The 16,515-nt window shown below is 42.3% G+C and overlaps 1 protein-coding gene across 11 annotated transcripts in view; it reads right to left on the minus strand.

The window, feature by feature from the left end:
* The window catches only part of OMA1 (OMA1 zinc metallopeptidase), a 53,237-nt gene that overhangs the window by 3,170 nt on the left and 33,552 nt on the right, over nt 1-16,515 (minus strand). For 8 of the 11 annotated variants that reach the window (XM_053243099.1, XM_053243095.1, XM_053243094.1 and 5 more), the window contains exons 7-8: nt 13,918-13,992; nt 11,933-12,082 (exon numbers count right to left, since the gene is read on the minus strand). In XM_053243099.1, coding sequence (XP_053099074.1) covers nt 11,933-12,082; nt 13,918-13,992 — 225 coding nt within the window. Of the gene's footprint in view, nt 1-141; nt 444-3,993; nt 4,107-4,155; nt 4,206-10,092; nt 10,128-11,932; nt 12,083-13,917; nt 13,993-16,515 lie in introns of those variants that run through there. The other 3 variants (XR_008305597.1, XM_053243103.1, XR_008305596.1) reach the window with 3 other exon arrangements.

Consider the following 16,515-nt stretch of genomic DNA (forward strand, 5'->3'; position numbering starts at 1 on the left):
GAAAAAAACAAAAAACAAAAAACAAAAAAAGCAAAAGTCACTAAATGACTGAAGAAGCTTACCAGCAAATTCTACTGTTCTAAAATATCCAGAAAAAGAGGCCAGCTTCTTCACAAAGCTGTTGTACGGAAACCAAAGAAATGCTCTATACAAATGATTATTTATTTGTCATATTTATATACCGCCTGATGTGTATCTCTAGGTGGTGTACACAATTTAAAACAAATATAATAAAAACAAAACTATTTCACAGAATAAAAAGATAAAAAGCAAACACTTTGAAATAAATTTCAGTTAAAAGCCTGAGAAAGCAGGTGTGTCTTGAGGGTCTTTGGAGAGACTTTTATTTTGACAGGTAGCATATTCCAAAGCCCCGGGGCAGCCACAGAGAAGGCCCAGTCCCGGGTCACCACCAAATGAGCCGGTAGCAACTGTAACTGGACCTATGAAATAATTAATGAAACAGAACATTTGAATGAGTAGAGAGGGATTGCATGTTTCAAGTTCACTGTGCTGCCCTGGCTACATATACTTTTGCTCTAGCTCCTTAAATATTCTGACAATTTGTCTAAAGGAAACAGAGGTCTCTTGAGGACAGAATAATTCTTTCATATATTATCACATGATGGACTGAAGACAGTTCTCAGACACAAATAGTCTCACTTACAAGAAGTACAATGCCAAAGTTAAATTTTATATCCATAAAACAACTTTATTTAATTAGCTAACCTAAGTTTTACACATATACTGGACTATGAATATGTTTGCCACACATCCCACCCTCCTCTCTGGTGTCACATCTTCCCACCTCTGGTGAACAGGATGAGTCCCAGCCTTTCCCCCCCAAAGATGAAGCTGGGGATGGAAATTGCTCAAGGAACTTGAAAGGCCTCAAAAGTGCAGTGCAACTCTGGAGATAAGCCCTGGCCTTCTTCCCCAGCTCCATGCCTAAGAGACAGCTGGGACTCCTCTGGCAGCAGGGTGTCAGACCTTCTTTTCTAGCCCTAGCATGTGCTCTACCATGGGCCCTCCCTCTGGATCCCAGCCTCTCTTGCATCTATTGAATTGAAAAATAAAGCACATCCAAAAATCAGCTTTTATCTATTGTGTGCTACCAGCTTATGAATAGCAGAATATCTGAAGGATATCAGTGCTGTCCCAATTCATTTATGGTCACTCAAAATCCAGTACATGAAATATAATGAAACGGATCCATAATAAGATATAGGAAAGGTGAGACAGACATTTGGATTGAGAGAGACACTTTGCACTGCAAGTGTCAACTTTGGCTACATTGTTATATGAGGCTTAAGGCTTGTTTTTTGGTCTTTGGAAGTTCTGGATTAATGTACTTTTGCATCTGAGTATAGTTTTTTATGCATAATTTATCTGTTTATCATTTAATCATTTGCATGTTAAATATTATTGTACTAGAAACAAGTAGGTTCAAAAAAAGGAAACACACTCAAGAAGCTGGTTGCATCACATTAAAGAAACAAACTGAAATTTATATGGTGACATTTCACATTGTGATTTTCACATTATTCTAAATGGACCTCCGATGTTTAAACCGGCACATTGTAGACTGAGCAGATCTTTTCAAATTTCAGAGTACACTCATGGAATAGTGTGTGCTTCATCAGATGTGCAGGCATCAACCCATATTCACATCACTGCAAAGTTACTCAAAGTGGATATGGCTTTGTAATAGTGATTTCAGTCAGTGCCATGGAGTGCTACTCCAGTTGAACATATTCAGTTGATCAAGCCAGTTGTGTTGGAAGTGAAGGACTTTGCACTGTCTCTTGTCTCAATGACAGTGGAGGACAGACTAGTGAGTCAGAGGGCTAGAGGGTCAAGACACTGGTCATCCCTTCTCTACTGCTCTGACACTATCCCTTTGGAATGTAGATTGCTACTCTCAGGGACACTTCCTTCCTTCCTGCCTTGTCACTTCCTCTCCCTTCTCTTCCTCTTCCTTCTACCTTGCGACATGCAAGCTCCTCTCCCCTGCACCATGTGTGCAGAGATAGCAATATCAATATCAATAGCACTTACATTTATATACCGCTCTATAGCCGAAGCTCTCTAAGCGGTTTACAATGATTTTAGCATATTGCCCCCAACATTCTGGGTACAGAATCCATCTGCATCCAGCTAGCTAGCTAGATTAGAGATCCTAACTCCTCACTTTCCTATCTAGAATGGAGTTCTATAATAAATACCACTTATATATTGATTTGCAACTATGGGCTGGCTCTAAGTTACTTTACTCTCAGCATACACGCATGTCTAAATAAATTCCGCTGTGTTGTGCCTCTGTGCACTCTGCTATAATGAAAAAGGGTTTCTCCTACCAGAGAGAATTCCCAACAAGTTGAACATATCAAGTCAGACCTTACACAAGATCTATCGAGCTCAGTAATATCTACAATGATAATGTCTACTAATAGCAGTTATCCAGAGTTTCAGACTTTCTCAGCTCTAGACAGAAATTGTATTGCTTAATATGTATATGAAAAGATGATTCCCTGCCCTGAAAGGGCTCACAATCAAAAAAATAAATACAAGGGAAATATCACCAACTCTCACCAGAAGTGACAGAATGCTGGGATGCTGGTGACTGAGTCTGTGATATTCTGCAAACAAAACATACTGTGCCATTTAGCTACAGTCCTATCCAAGGCCCTCAAACAGCTGACTGTGGTATATTACAAGAACCGTTATTCACATTTGCACATTGCCTATTTAGGAGGGCTAATCAGCCTGGCCCACGACGGGCAAGGAAAAGCTGGCATTCCCGATTGGCTGGCATTGTGCATGTGGAGCCAGCCCTGGCAGTGTTGTGCAAGAACGCAGTTGCACCATTAGTTAAAAAAACAGAACGCCCATACTTGCACAGCACTACTCACATTGTTTCCAATATAAGGAGCGCTGCTCAAGGGTAGGCAAGTAGTTGCACAACTGCTTTCTTGCACATCACCATAGGGGCTGACTTCCACATGCACAGCAGTGCTGGTGCTTGGAAACAGCGGCAAGGCCTTGCACATCATGTGGGCCATTCTTTTTATTGACACCATACATCTTTTGGTACAGTAGTGCAAGCTAGTGTCTCCTACCCTGTAGGTTAAGCATACAATGCCATTCAGCTGTTGGGAGAAGACATGGGCTAAAGAATAATTTCTTTGAAATTTTAGGTTTACAATGGCATTCATGTTTTTTTTCCCTTTTCCAATAGAGGCAGCCAAAAATCTCTCACACAGCTGACTATAGGGAAAACAGTGTATAACCTAACATTCCTATACCAAAGAATTGTGAATCGACATTTCTTGGAGGCCAAATCTTTTCTGTACAGTAATACAATGTTCTGGAACTAGCCTGTAAACAAACATGCTAACTACGATCAGCTTTTGGAAACAAATTGTAGGCATATGTCAAATGTCTTTTCAATTGTGCGATCTGATCATTTCTGGTTGAAATGAGATGTATGACTCATCACTGAGTCATTCCAGGTTCAGGTTCCACGTATCAGTGTGTGTGGGAGAGGGCTTCCCTCTTTCCCTCTCTTTTTAAAAAAGTAATTAAAAAAAAATATATTAAATAAACTTTTCCTTTTGTAGGCAGTCATCCTCATACTGCTCATAAACATTCACTAGATGTATATCAAGCCATTTCCACTTCAGTAACCAATCAATTCCATGATATTTATAATGACAGACTAGAATTTTCTCTTGTTCTTTGCTGAACATAAGCCACTACAAGACTGCATTAATGTCAAACAGCATTATTCAAGCCAAGTTAGAAATACAAAGATTTAGGTTGTATCTTGAAAAGGGCAGTGTAATCCTCTTTTAAACTAATTTAGCATTTCCAAATATCTGGCTTTCAACGATGTAGTGCCTCTTCTCTTTCCCTGGTTTCACTCATCACACACACACACCCCCACACCCTTCCCAAGAGCCACATATGATCACGTAGAGGAAGCCTCCTTACCGTATGAAGGTATTTGCTTTCTTGTTCCACATCAAGCAGTTTGAGGGGGCAAGAGGTGCCTGATTAAAACACACACCACACTGATTCATACTCCATTAAATACAAGATGAAGACTACAGGGATGACAGAGAGAAGGTTATGCTCAGCATGGGCTCTCCTGCAGCCACACTCCAGTCAAAGTGATGCTGGCAGCAATTTTTCTGTATAGATGTCTATCTCGATTAGGAAGAAGAAGAAAAATTAAGCTCACTCAGGGAGTGCCCTTCCCAGTTGCTGCTTTCATTCGTGCCAATAGTGCCCTTTGCTTTGCTAAATTACAAATGCATTGACAATTCTGCAATCCTGTGGCATATTCCATAAAGAGTAAGACGGGAACAGGAGTTCCCTTCAACACTGCTTTACCTAGGATCAGCACTAGTCCTTTACGATTGGTGAAATGCTTCAAGCAAAGCTATTCCGTACTCTCAATTCAACTATTACTTATCCCGTGTGTAGGCTTGGTGTGAAAAGTTTCTCACCCTCTGTTCTCAGATCCTAATTTTGTGACATCTACTCTCCAGGAAGCATTTTCACATGAAACACTACTGTGGAATTTCAATCACTCACACCTCAGGGGCGTCACACCTCAGGGGCATAGGAAGCTGCTGGCAGCCGGGGGACATGGTCTGTCTGGCGGCCTGCTCACCATTGAAAATTTACGCATGTGCCCTGACCACGCTCCCTGCATCAACATCAGACGCAAGGGGTGGGGCCAGTGTTGGGAAAGGGGCTGCTCAGCCTTGTTCCCATTTCTCCCGTCACTGCCGCATTCCAGCCTGGCTGGGACCTCTTTCTTTGCAAGACCAAGGAAAGTGCTCCCAGCCAGGCTGGAACACAGCACTGACTGGGAAGAAATGGGAGCAAAACTGAGGGCCCTGTTCCCGCCATGCCCCGTGGCTGATGCAGACACAGGGAGCATGGCCATTATTCAGAAGAGGGCCCATTCGGACCTCACACTCCCAGATGGCAAGCACTTTGTTCACTAGCTGGGCACAGGAGGGGGCAAGGGGGTGCCTTGGGGGCAGGCCCCCCAGATCCCAGTGGCTGAGGGATGCTTCTCCTCTCTTGTTCCATTGTCCCCACACTCCTGATAATCATGACTTCAGCCAGCATGGTTCAGGAACTAGCATACAGGTGCATATTAGGTGCTGAAAATGCAGTTCAGACCTCCATTTGGGTAAAATGCACCCTGGATGGCCTTGGCAATGTCATCGTCAACCAGTCTAATGTACCTCACCTGAGTTGTTGCAAGGACAGAACTTTAGAAATATATGAATTAAGAAAACCAAAACTGATGTTTCCAAATCTGAAGAATACATAACCCAAAGCCAGTGGCCAGAAAGAACCAAGTTACAGTAGTTATCACTGGGCTGAACTGCTAGCCAAGTAGATTATTGTTCTTTCCTCAAAAGTCAATGCAGAGAAGCTATTCACCATAAAATGCCATTCTGTTCACATGTTAGCACTAGGTCACTGTGTAAAAAATTATTGGTGCCATAAAATCATGGCATGCTGCATATTTTCTCACTGTACGCTTGCTGCTAACGTCTGTTTTCATACCATGCTCAGCCATAGGCTCAAGTAACATATGTACACCAGGGATATACTGCAAATTTTGTTGTGGGTTCATACTTGTATTGCATATTAGTTAATATCTGGAAGAGCATCAGGATGTTTGCTCTATGCTCCTGTCTTTTATCATATTCACAGTGAGATATGAAGTGAGTATAATCAGTACAGTATGAATTTTACACATTAGGTAATATACTTCATCACTTTAACAAAAAGTTAGGGGAAGATAGCTTCCAAATTGCTTTAAAACTCTCAAGAGAGTGAAAGGTTTTGTTCAGTAATTCAATACTAAAATACTTTAAGACCAAAAATAAACATGACCTCATATGCTTCTAATGAGTTTTCTAAAAGTATCTTCTCACAAATGCAGTCTCTTATTAACAGCCTACCTTTTAATATAGATACAAGCTATATACAGTAATCTAGGACAAAGCTGTTGCTGTTTTACATTCTGAAAATGTTAGGCTTTTTAGCATCATGTAGTTTCAAGGCCAATTCAATTATACCAGCTAGTAAAATATTTACCTTTAATCTCTGTGTCACAAGCAAAATGAAATCTGGACGGAGAATGAGTGTTGTTTGTATAGGTGCAAGAAGCTTCACAGTACATTATCTAAACCTAAAGCACACTTCATAGCTAATACCATGCTTCAGAACACTGTACAATAATAGTTGTCTTTATTTTTTAAGTGATTCCCTTTTAGTACCTGATCCTACTAAAATGAATTGTCTATTTGCATCATTATGCCTTGATTTAATACCCTACATTTATTCATAGGAAGCTGCCTTATACCAAGTCAGACAATTAGTCCATCTAGCTTAGTACCGTATACATTGAAGCTATTCACAGGACCGTGCAAAAGCGTGCTAATGCAGCCCAGGCCGCTTTCACGTGATTCTCTAGCAGCTAGCCCAACTAAAAATCCCTCCCCTTCACACAGGTTAGCAGAGCGAGTGCTCCGCTAACCCAGGTTTTTGGGTCGTTAAATTCTGCAGCGTGTCTCTGCGTTGCAGCAACTCACAAGGAGACTCCCAGTCTCAGGGCTCTCCCCAGCATCATGCTGGGACTTCTAAGGGCCAGGCGGCCCCCGATACCCGCCACCCCTACCGGCTCCATGACAGAGCCGGTAGTCGTGTGGTCAGCCAATCCAGCCACCCAGGGTGAGCACTCTGCTCTCCCCGCACGAACCCTCCTGGCACGTAACACTAATCGTGTGAAGTGCCTCATTGACTGGCAGTTGTTCTCCAAGGTTTCAGGCAGGTCTCTCCCAGCTCTATCTAAAGATGCCAGGGATTGGACCTGGGACCTTCTGCGTGCAAGCATTCAGGTGCTCTTCCACTGAACTATGGCCCCTTCCCTTAAGGGGGATAACATACAGTGTACACATGTAGTCACCCATCCAAACACAAACCAAGCTGGACCCAGCTTAGCAAAAGGGACAATTCATGCTCACTTGCCACAAGACCAACTCCCTGCCCCCCTTCTTCTGTCATTGCCCAAAATCAATTCACATTTTCCCTACTAAACAAAAAACTAAGCATTGGCCCACTCTACCCATATTCTTTATGAAAACAGCAATGTGTATTACCAAACTTCTATGTATTTGTAATGTCAGTCAGATCACATGCTAATGGTCAGAAGCTGACAGTGCCTAATCCATCTAAACTATGGAGATGGGAAGGTGGTGGTGTGACCTACATACAGTGGTGCAGCAAGGGAACAAGATAGGAAATAAGACTGTGGTCACCAACTGTGTGGTACAACACCTTCACCAGGGTGCCCCCTTCTCTCGCTGCACCACTCTATGTAGGCCACACGACCTTCTTGCCATCTCCATAATTGACTATTACCTGAATTTAAGACCGGTGGTGTGGCAGATGCCACAGTGAGAAGACATGAAAGGGAGGGAGGGCCTACAAAGGCTTGACATATTTTCATCTTCCGCCACTTCCATGTCAACATAAAACGATTGCTGAATTCTGCCATAACCATTAAAATGCATGCACCGAGCATCCTATAACAGCATAGAACAGCAAGTGATATGCCAATCTTACATGAAACTCTGTAGCAGATCTTTGAGTCTTACAAATTCTGGGAGGAAGACTTTTCGGTAAGTCAGCTTTGTATCATGACCATCTGTGTTTGTCTTGAACCTGGTGTATGTTTATTTCACGGGACAATTGCTTAACCTAGTGGCAGAGCTAATGACTTAACGTATAGTGGCACACATACTCCTGGGGGTATGCAAGACAAAGTCAGGGGATATGGAACTAGTGAGAGAGGGGAACCCAGCCAAGTGAGGAGGATGAAGAGAATTGTGCCTGCTTACCTTTGCTGCTGGTTACTGCCTAAAACTCTCTTTTCCTGTCTCTTCTTCTCTCATGCCCTTTTCCCCATCTCTCTTCCCTTCCCTTCTCTCAAAACGATGGCAAAAAGTTGGGCATGCTGGGCAGTGTACACTGCCTTATATTTCCCAGCAATACTATAGCATGCTGCACTTTGCACCGCGGTGCGCTGGGCTCAGCCCTACTAGCTTTGCCAACATCACCTCTAGCCCAGGTGCATACTTGAGTTGCGCATCCCTAGAGTAAAAGGTGGCAACCCCGGCCACTCCAGATTGGACATCTGTCACATCACAGCCCTGTACACACAATGCTTTCCTCAACATAAGGCACACTTTACTGCAAATATAAAATCTACTGGAAAATAAACTGTACTTCATACACTTTTTGCCAGTTAGGGGGTACTTGCTACTTAAAAGGTTGAAAAATACTTGCTTAGTGCACCATTAGGTAATCTGCTGAGCAGGATCCTGCCCTATTTGGGCCATTGATATGGAGTAAATATATGAAAGGTTTGCAATGCAGGATTGCTCTTCTTGGCTTTTTGTGCCTCAAATAGCTTCATGACATTCAGAAGATAAAAAGCTTTTCTCACCACCGCATCTCTATGTGGAAAAAAGCTGCTCTTATTGAATGTCTGCCTGTAGTACGACTTGTTCAACCCATGGACATATTTCCAATGATAGGGACATTTAAGCACCATGAATGATTAAGTACATGGTTCAGTCTGGATGCTGCCCAATGTGATGAATATTCAAATTTAAAAAAATTTAAAACCACCATCACTACTTTAATGGGAAAACACAATATAATTAGTGTTAACTACTTAATATTTGTTGGACTTGTATCTCATGGGTATAGTCAACCAGAATTTGCTCAAAATTATTGCTTATCCTGTCCCTACATTTTCCACTTTTGATTGTCCATGTGTTAAAATTTCCCATCTATCATTTTCCTGATTCAAAATTAACCCCTTCCCCATGCACAAGTAGAAGCCTCCTTAGTCTCAGTCTGAAAGATGCCCCCCATCAAAGGACTTACACATGGCAGATTTCACAAGATGGAGGGTGCACAGTACCTGCCTGGAAAAGCAGCGATGCATACTTTTCATAAATAAAAAGGTGGATTCATGCCTGCATGCTAATGCAAGTTCTTACGTATTTGCAGGTGGGTGTGAGTGTCTCTGACTTCTGTATCAAAGTTGTTGGAAATTGAAATGGCTTGAGCTACACTGGTATCAAATGTTGCCTGTAGAAGTCATAAAATTTTATCTAAAAACCAAGCAAAACTGAAAACAGATTTTTCTCCCCATCTAATATTTAAACTTAGAACATAAAGTAACATAAAAACACCAGCACAGAGTCAAGCAGCTTATAAAACAATGTTGTGTGCAAGTTCTGTTGCCTCTTCACACATTTCCAACAGATTTTAATTTGGAGGAGAGACCAATTTCCAGCTGCAGCCATAAACATACAGTATTTCTCTGCTTGCAAAATGCAAGCTTTACTTTTGCATGTATCCATGTGTATATGTACTCTGCATGTGCATTAGTGTGTGGCTACATACATACATTTAGCATAAAGGGCTCTATTATACATGAGGTGGTCTGTGATATAAAACAAGTAATGATAGTAGAATGAGTTGCATATTAGATTGTGTTTCTGATGCAATGTGCAAAAAATGAAGCTGTTCATCTTCCTGGCAAGTGAGAGGCATGGCACCAGGTGTGTGGAACTCACGCACACCTTAATACCGGGAAGTTGTGCAACTTCTTTCTATGCACATTATACCAGGAACACAATAAGTAGACACTCTGACTGATCATAATGCCCGAAGTCACCCCAGAGAAAGTTGGTAGAATTGTATGTGACATTATATATGTCTGTGTGAATACATGTGCAATAGAGCAAAACAAATTACAGAGTACATCTCTAAACAAAATAGAATAACCTCTAGTTGAACTGAAGTTCAGTTCTAAGAAAGCACAGGAGACTTCCATTCCAAGGGAGAATGATGCACAAAACTACAGCTAGATCCAAGGACAAGGACAGCAGTTGAGTGATACGAACTTTTCAGGCAACTGTGGCTAGAGGAATGAGCAGATTAAGAAGAGCCTTCATGTCACATGTATAGTGATCTACTTACTATTCCTGTCACAGGACTTTTGACTGGAGAGAAGACTGGAAGGTAAACAGTGAAAATTAGCGTTGTGCCCTCCAACACAATGCCTGCACCAGCCAATTTGTGCCTAATTTGTTTCATTACAGAGCACTATTACATTACACAGTCTACATCCAATACACGTATTTGCAATTCGCACTCCATTTCTAGGTTTGCTGGTGTTTTTTGTTTGTGTTTTAGAGACAAAACACATCATGAAAACTACTGCCTTGCAAAACTGTGTGTTCATCATTTACCAGCATATTTAGCAACCTATAAATGCAGCACATATTGGGCTCTGCATCAACTGATTCTCATCTTGCCCTGCAACTGCTCATGATGGAAAGAACACCATTTCAACAGTTTACAGCATGTGGGGTGCATAAAATATATGCTACAAGGGGATACTGACCAAAGCATATTAAAAAATGGTTTACAATTATATGCAACTGAGGCAAACTGATGTGGACCCAGACCAAGGCCAGCTCAAAAACACAATGTGGTAAAGGGGGGGAAGTCTCTCTAATGTTACTACAAAGAAGACTATTACCCCAAACTCATGTCTCTGGGCAGTTTAAACAAACATAAGACAAATTAAAACAGAAATTAAAACATTAAAACAGTTTAAAACCAGAATTCAAGTTAAAAAGCTTGAGTGAATAAATGTTTCTTGAGCTTTTTAAAAGCTGTCAGAGATTTTTTTTGGGGGGGGCGCTCTTATTTCAGCAGGGAGCTCATTCCAAAGCCTTGGGGTGGCAACAGAGAAGGTGAGTTGGTGGCAACTGCAGATGGACCTCTGCAGATGATCTGAATGGGCACGGGGCTCATAGTGAAGACATCCTCTTAAATGCCCTGGGCCACACATTTACATGGGCCTTAATCTCGTGTCTTTCTTTTCTCTTCCCCTTAGAGTAAGATGGTCCCTGGTTGCTCTGCGATGGATATTTGGGGGGGGGGGAGGGGCCACTTCAGCTGGAACAAAGGAGCTGGATGGCAGCAGTTCCCCAGCCTGTCTGTCTCTCTTCTCGCCTCCCTCAGAGCAAGATGGTCCCTGGTCACTCTGTGGTAGCAGTTGAGGGAGGGAGGATTGGAGTCAGACTCCATGAAACTGTTCATTAACCATCCACTTGAAAGATGGGAAACCAAAGCTTAGAGCAGCTTGCTCAAGACCACATCTGAGCAAGGATTTGAGTTTTGTTCAAAGTTAAGTAGCTTTACGACTGACTGCACTTGATTTCTTAGACTTCAAATATACATATGTTACCGATGACAAACAAATCAGTCGGTCATAAAACTGAGTAGCAATTCAACAACCATCTGGGAGACTTGGCTTCAAGTCTCACATCTGCCATAGGCTCATTACATGGACTTAGGCAAGGCACTATGTGAAGTCTAAAATATGAATAGTAGTTACTTATTTTTCAGGGTCAGTTGATTAAAAAAAGCCTATACAACAGTCTGCAAATTCCCAAGGGACAATAGCTGCAAATAAAGGAATTACCAATATGCATATACTTAGCAGGAAAGCTGGAAGTTTGCAGCCCAAGGAAATGAGATAATTGTTTTCTTTAAACTTATCAAGGCTCTGTACAAGTCACCAAACACTCCAAGTATGCTGCTAATATATTAACCCAAATGTAAGCACCGCCAGAGGGAGGGGAAAGGGTGGTGGTGGGGAGAATGGGATAAATCCCACACAAAACCCTGAACTCCATGAGGAAGGATGGGATGTGTGTGATACAGTAAGGCTTGAAAGGGTAATCAGTAAAAAAAAAAAAACCAAACAGATAGACCAAACCTCAACCATCCTTACATTTTAGCTTACCTCTGGTATAAGCCTGTCCAAATGCTCAGCTCGATTCTCATGAGAGGGATGTGTGGAGAGCCACTGTGGTACTTTGGGATGCCCTTGAATAGTTTCAGCCAGCTCCATTTGCTGCCAGAATACAGTACTTGCTCTTACATCCATACAAGCCTATAAGCAAAGAGAAGGATGATTGATACTACTGGATAATGAAGTCCTCAGAAATACAGTACACAATAAGCTTAGAAGTCTTTCAAAACTTCTGTATCTCCTCCAACATTTATGACAACCAAAGTAATTCCAGAGCTTGAATAACCTCCAATATAAATTATCAAAGGCAAACTGATTTACTTGCATGGTAAATATAACCATGGGAGGAAGGGTGGTGGTTTTTTAGGGTGTGTGTGTGTGTGTGTTTTGCGGAGGGGGGGGCATGTTTATCTTTTAAGAAAAGGCAATTTTACTTAAATTACATGAAGGACTGGAACTTGAAGATAATTAGGGAGCCAATGGACATTAAACTGTAGATCAACTACTGGGTCATACTTTACTATATATTTCAACACAGAGTAAGAGGAGGAACTGCTCAACATTATCAAACTGAGATTTTAATCCATATTGATTTTTCCTTTTTTATCAGAGCTATGCAAGACAGTAGCTGAAGCCATAAGCAAATCACCCAGAGTCTACAAATGCAAACAATTCTTGAAATGGAACAGGTGGCATTTGTGCACATATGTGAATGCAAAAGGAGGAGATACCAATTATGCTAATGAAAGTAAAACCATCTGGGTTAAGATCTTGACCTTTACAGGCAAAAGAGTAACTACTGTAGCAATTGCAATGAGGAAGAAATGTAATCAGACTTATAAAATGTTATACAAAAAACAAACAAGGCTGTTATAGAAGTTCTAGAAATGTCTATTTCTATAGATGTTTCTATAGAAACATCTATAGAAGTGTTATAGAAACAACAAAAAGGAAGGAAGGATCTTTTTTTAAAAAAACTGAGGTTTTTTGGCTTAAAACCCTGTAATACATCTCTAAACTGATGAATATGCTGAAATAGGTCTTAAAATGAAAAGTCACATTTACAGTATTGGCAGCACCACCAATTCCACTGAACGAGAGACGTCTGTTCCATACATATGATCTATAGTTAAAAACTGCTTGCCTATTCCTCACACGCAACACTCTACATGCAGCAGCAGTAGCAATTTTAAACATGTCACTGTAAAGCCCTGAAAGAGGATTTGTGATAATGTGGTGGAAAAACAAAAAGCACTGCAATCAATGAAGGAGCTTCTTCACACAAATGCCTTGGCAGGGGAAGCAGTCTCCGCATGCCCGAATTTTCAAATAGCTACCACACCACAGGTATGAAAAGGCTATAAAGCAGATCAAGCGATATTTTTTATAGAGGAACAAATAGATCTTTTTAAAATGCTCGCCTGCTCAACAGATATTGTTACAGATTCAGTGATGCTGATGGTTACTTAGTGGGGAATTACTGCTTCACTCTGCTCTACCCTTTCAAGCAAACAGTTTTTAATATTATGGCTATAAAGAATCAACAGGGTGTTTTCTCTCACATAATTCATCTCAAGTCACACATGCCTTCTCAAATATTTCTCTCAGTGGTATAACTTGGTCAAATAATAAAGCCTTGAAAATAATCTTGAAGAATTTTGACTTCAAAAAATAAAATTAGTTATTAAAAGCTGCATTGTGTATATATTTCTAAAAAAGCTAGTAAGACTCATGGTTAAGCGTCTGTCTCTCAGAAGCATAATTTTCTTGCCACCACTAGATGGCAGAAGCAGTATGGCTATCCAGCTACTCTTGCATGTAAGTACTGTATTTATTTCTCTAGGGAAAAACTAATACAGAAACTCTAAACTGAAAGACACAATAACTATACATGGAAGTCTGTTTGTAAACAACACATTCTACTTACAATGAGGCAAAATAAACCACTGCTGTTCACTGGCAAAAACTATTATTACCTTAGCAGCAAACTGAAGTCCAACTTTGTCAGCTTCGGCTTCCAGTGTTCTGTTATATGGCCTATCAAACAGCAACTAGGAGAAGAAGACCAAAAGAGAACATGCTATAATTTTGTTCTTGCCAGTTTCTGAAATAAAAAAACCAGGTTGCTTACCTGTAACTGATAATCCTTGAGTGATCCTAGGTATTCACACAACTGGGATACGCGCCTGCGCAGGAGACCATTCGGGAAGATTCTACAAACTTCAAGCGGTGCTCCCAGCTCTGCCCACGGTACGGATGCATCCGTCGAAACAGGCAGCTGGAGCACCACTCTCCTGTATTCCTGGATGACTGCCAGACATCAGCAACCATGGTAAGCAGAACTGGAGAGGTGAGTGAGAGAACGGGTAAGTGAGAAAGAGACTTTGCCCAGAACATGACCTCCAAGAAAGAGGGGAGGCAGGGTGGGATGTGTGAATACCTAGGATCTCTCAAGGATCATCAGTTACAAGTAAGCAACCTGTTTATCCTTGATGTGATCCCAGTATATTCACACAACTGGGCAATTAGCAAGTTCCTCCAGGAGGCGGGTTACTTGGACAGAACTTACTTCAAGACACCCTCCCAAAGCGTGCATCTTTGCAGGACGGAAGGTCTAACGCATAGTGCTTGATGAAGGAATGCTCCGAAGACCAGGTGGCAGCTCTCCGAATTTCAGGCATGGAGACACCCGACAGGTTGGCAGTTGACGAGGCTACTGCTCTAGTGGAGTGGGCCCTTACACCTTGAGGTGGGTCCTTACCCTGGGCATTGTAGGCTTCTGCTATGGCTTGAACAATCCAGCATGACAAGAGTTGGTGAGTGATTCACATGCCTTTTTTTTATCCTTCCTGTAGGATACAGAGTCTGCTATCTTTTCAGAACAGATGAGAGCTGTCAAGATAGAAGGCAAACACTCTGCGAACATCCAGCATGTGGAGGGAGTGCTCCAAGTCAGACTGTGGGTCACAGAAGGCCGGCAGGATCACATCTTGGTTGATGTGAAAATCATCAATTAGGGAATTAGGCAGGGCATGGGTATACTCCATTTGTGAGCAACGGAATGGTGAGTCATGCGACCGATGGAGTCAGCTTCCACATTGTCTCACCCTTGATGGGGATGGCGACTGGGTGAATGCCATGCATTATGCACCAATCCCATAGGTGTAGCGACAGATTGCACAGGGGGTGGGAGACTGTGCCCCCTTGATTGTTCATGTACTCAATGGCTGTTATGTTGTCCATGACGAGTTGGACTATTTTGCCCTGCAAAAGTGGCCTGAAGGCCTTCAGGCCAAGGAAACATGCCAGCAGTTACAGCACATTGATGAGGAGCTGCTTTATGAGTAGGGATCCATGTATCATTCACCTTGTAGGTCTCGCAATGAGTGCCCCATCCCTTGCTGGATGCATACGAAGTCACAATTACCTGTGGGAAATGGGGCTGTAAGGGAATCCCAAAGACCAGACTGTCCCTGAGGGACCACCACAGAAGAGTTCCAGACAGCCTGGGGCAAGCGCATGACTTGCATGGGGGAACTGTGCAGGAGATCGAAATGTCTCAAGAACCAGAGCTGTAGAGGTCTCATGCGCAACTTCGCATGGGTGATGTCGCAGGTACAAGAGGCCATGAGGCACTGTAGGATCTGTACTTGGTGTGCTGTCCTCGTACAGGACGACATGGTGAGGTGTACATGGTGCAACAACTTGAGTATTAGGCCTTCTGGCAGGAAAACTTTCTGTTGGGTAGCATCCAACAGGGCCCTGATGAACAGGATGGTTTTTGAAGGTGTCTTCAATTTTTTGAAATTGACTCAGATCCCCAGATCTCCTAAGGTGTTTAGGAGAGACAGCAAGTCTCGTTCCCATTTCTCTTTGAACTGGGCTGTCAAAAGCAGGTGTACAGGTATACTTCGAGACCTAGATGACAGAGATAGGCTATGACGACTGCCATCACCTTGGTAAATACTGGCAGGGTGGTTGAGAGCCTGAAGGGCAGGACTTTGTATTGGTAGACCTGAGGGCCTACCGTGAAACGTAGATACCTTCTATACCCCGGCCAAATTTGTACGTGAAAGTAGGCGTCCTTGAGATTGATGGTGACAAACCACCTGTCTTTCACACAAGGAGTTGGATGATGGACGTGATGGAGACCATCCAGAATTTGGTTGTTTAAACGAATTTGCTTAAAAACTAGAGATCCAGGATGGGGCGGTTGCCCCTATCCCTTTTGGCGCTTGGAAATATCTGGAATAGAACCCGCTCCCCCCGGAGGAACACGTTCTATTGCATCCTTTTCCAAAAGGGCTGACAACTCCGTGGCAGGGCAGGTGTTGATGCAGTGGATCTTATACCCATGAATCAGGGATGGGTATGAAATTGAATGGCACCAACTTTTCCATTGTAATCCTCCTCCAATTGTCCAGGAGCTGGGATATCATGGGTACTTGTGCAGGACTGTCAGAGATATCAAAGGCCTTGCTTGGAGTTCTCACCCTGTTTGGGGCATTGGTTGTTGGACTACCCCCGGATTGGTAGGATTTAGATGAAGGCCTGGAAGATTTCTTAAAATCACA

This window comes from Hemicordylus capensis, chromosome 4 (assembly GCF_027244095.1).
Source record: "Hemicordylus capensis ecotype Gifberg chromosome 4, rHemCap1.1.pri, whole genome shotgun sequence".
NCBI classification, from domain to species: domain Eukaryota; kingdom Metazoa; phylum Chordata; class Lepidosauria; order Squamata; family Cordylidae; genus Hemicordylus; species Hemicordylus capensis.